Genomic DNA, 2,915 nt, shown 5'->3' on the forward strand with positions numbered 1-2,915 from the left:
AAATGGCTTGAGGTTCAATGGAAACCGCTGATTGGATACCTCCCCATTGTTTCAAATCTTATGAAGGAGTGGTACTGCTTTCATTTTTTAAGCACCAGTGATGTAGAAGCCATTCAGACGTGCCCTTAGGTTCACAGAAGGAGCTTCCTTGCTCTCTACAGATGGTATATCGGGTACAACCCTCTAAAAAACACCCCTTCGAATAACTTGATCTGGGTCAAACTCCCAAACCTTCCCCTGGAGATGTGGTCTAAGGAGACTCTAACAAAGATAGGTAATTCCATTGGAAGATTTGTCTACGTTGACCCAAGGTGTCTTGGGGAAAAAGACAAGCGCATAGCATGGATTCTCATTGAAAAGGCCTATAGGGGAGGGTTTCCCGACCACATAGAGATTTCCTGGAGGGATTTAAAAATAAAACAAAGACTGGATTTTTGGGGCATCCCCTTCAGATGTTCTGCTTGTCACAGGACAGGACACCTAATTAAAAACTGCTCTCGGCGCCCAACACTTAAAAGCAGAGTGTATCATGAAAAGCTCCGGGCAGACTCTCCCCTGTCTTCTGAAAAGGAGAAGCTATCTCCTACAGCCAGCTTGTCTCCGACGGAACTGGATGCTGTGCAAGATTATAATAAACTGGAAAACAGAATCAATCAATCTCCTCAGTACTTCTCTCAAGACCTTTCTCAGGGCCACGGTACCAAGCCTGAAAGCTTGTCTAGGACTGGTTTCAAAGCTGATAAAGAGATTCAAACTATCCTCTGTTCGCCTCCCCTGGAACCGAATGACGGAATAGCAATACCTCCTCCCCCTCCGATCTCCAAGCCTTTCAAGGATTTTACAGTGGGCTCCCAAACCATCCTCATTTCATCATCTTCGCCTACGCCCAAAAAGATCTATATACCATCCACGAAAGGCAAAGAGCCGATGGTATCTACCACCCCTTTAAATTCCCCTGTCTCATCTCCAACAAATTTGTATGACAGCGACTTAGATTTTCTTCTAAGCAAGAAATCTCTTGAGTTGGAACCCTTAACCATCCATAAACCACGTAAACCCTCGCCTCCTCTCATTAGCCCGAATTCTGCAAAAAATATAACAGTGAGAAAGAAAAACAATGGAGGAAGTAGACATTATCGGGGGAGGACAAAAGATGCGGACAGAGGTGTGAGAAACCTGTCCCTTGTTGACGTTCCCATCATTGACATGTCAGAGACCCAGCCTCTTAGAGCAAGCATGGCTGAAACAACCCCCCAATGACCTTCATCATATCTATGAATATCAGAGTTCTGGGAGTAGACCTCAAATTTTTGGCACTTAAAAATCTTTTCTACTCAGCCAAGCCAAAAATCATTTTAGTACAAGAAACCATGCATAGCAAACATGTGTCCATTTCCTATTTTAGAAAAATGTTCCCCTCATGGCATATGGCAGCCTCGGAAGCCAAGGGACTTTCGGGGGGACCGGCAGTTTTGTGGGATCCTTTTTGGATTAGAGCTAAAGCTTATAAATGCTTTGCGGGCATTCTCATCTCAGCATTTATCAGAGGAAATGACTGTCCCATAAATATCTTGAATATCTACGCCCCTTATAAGAACAGGACTCCTTTCTGGGATAAATTTTTTGCTTCAAAAATCTTTGACATTGATTCATTAATGATTGCAGGCGATCTAAGCATTACTCTAAGTTCAAAGGAACAATGGGGAAATTGTAGGAAGAGAGACCCGCTCGCAGATCGAATAAAGTATGAACTCTTGCACAGGAATCTTGTAGATGTCACTCCACCCAAAATGTTGCCTACGTGGGACAATGGAAGAATAGAAGAAGCCTACATTGCAAAAAAGATAGTTCGGTTTATTGTACATGTCAGCATTATTGATAAAATGGGCATTCCATACTCGTCCATTGAGAATGTATACATATCTGACCATAGGCCGATTTCTCTCAGCTGGAGGGAAAAGGGGTTTAAGAATGGCTACCCATTTAAATTCAATAGATTATGCTTAGAGGATCCAAACTTCAATGAAGTAATAACAAAAACATGGAAGGATTTATCTGCAAAAAACACGATACCCCCTTTTATGACATTTAGAGACAAGCTGTCCTCTATGAGGAAAGTGGTCAAAGAATGGCAATACAAAAAAAGACAGGCAGACAGATTGGCCCTTCAAGAAATACAGAAGGAACTGGACAGTATATCCAAGGTTTTGGATGCCAACTCACTTCCTTTTAGCATGAGATGTCGCCTAAATGAGCTTGAAAGGAAAAAACAAAATTTATTGAAGCAGGAAGAAGTCTCATGGAGACTAAAGAGCAAGGTGATTTGTCTCAAAGAAGGTGACATAAACACTAAATTTTTCCATAAGTATGCAAATGCCAGGCGTGAGAGAAACTCCATTTGGAAAAGAAGTGATGGTTAGGGGGGCTTCCTCTTCTCACAACAAGAAATCTCAAAGGAAGTTGCGAGACATTTTAAAAACCAATATAAAAGAAGGGATAAATGCAGTTTTCAAGATATCTTATGGGGTATCGATCTGGTCCCTCAAATGTTTGATGATGAAAAAAATGAACGCCTGTTCCAGCCCATAACAGAAGAAGAACTTCTTGGAGTTATGAAGGCCTTTAAGAAGGATAAATGTCCTGGCCCGGATGGCTGGACAATAGAATTCTTTATCCACTTCTTTGATATCATCAAACTAGATTTGTTGAGGATGGTTGAAGCAGCAAGAATCTCAGGCAGCATTCATCAGATTACATCTTCCATGCAAATAGCTCTTATCCAAAAGAAATTGGAAGCGGAATCCTTTAAAGATTTTAGGCCAATCTCACTATGCAATATAACCTTCAAAATCATCACAAAAATTATTGCTGAAAGGATCAAAGCAACCTTAGCCAACTCTTTAATAAAGGATCAG

General features: G+C 41.4%; 1 protein-coding gene across 1 annotated transcript; it reads left to right on the top strand.

The window, feature by feature from the left end:
- The first annotated feature begins 1,427 nt into the window (after window positions 1-1,427).
- Window positions 1,428-2,420, top strand: LOC149217641 (uncharacterized). Its single transcript, XM_089390314.1, has one exon. It carries the CDS (start codon window positions 1,428-1,430, stop codon window positions 2,418-2,420), a length of 993 nt encoding a protein of 330 aa, XP_089246440.1.
- The last annotated feature ends 495 nt before the right edge of the window (window positions 2,421-2,915 follow it).

The sequence above is a fragment of the Pinus tabuliformis genome, chromosome 1_1, assembly GCF_031772625.1.
Source record: "Pinus tabuliformis cultivar Carrire ecotype Pingquan chromosome 1_1, CPIR1, whole genome shotgun sequence".
NCBI classification, from domain to species: Eukaryota; Viridiplantae; Streptophyta; class Pinopsida; order Pinales; family Pinaceae; genus Pinus; species Pinus tabuliformis.

Coding starts and splice junctions, on each gene's coding strand:
- LOC149217641 (XM_089390314.1), top strand. CDS start 1,428: ATGGCAGCCTCGGAAGCCAAGGGACTTTCGGGGGGACCGGCAGTTTTG.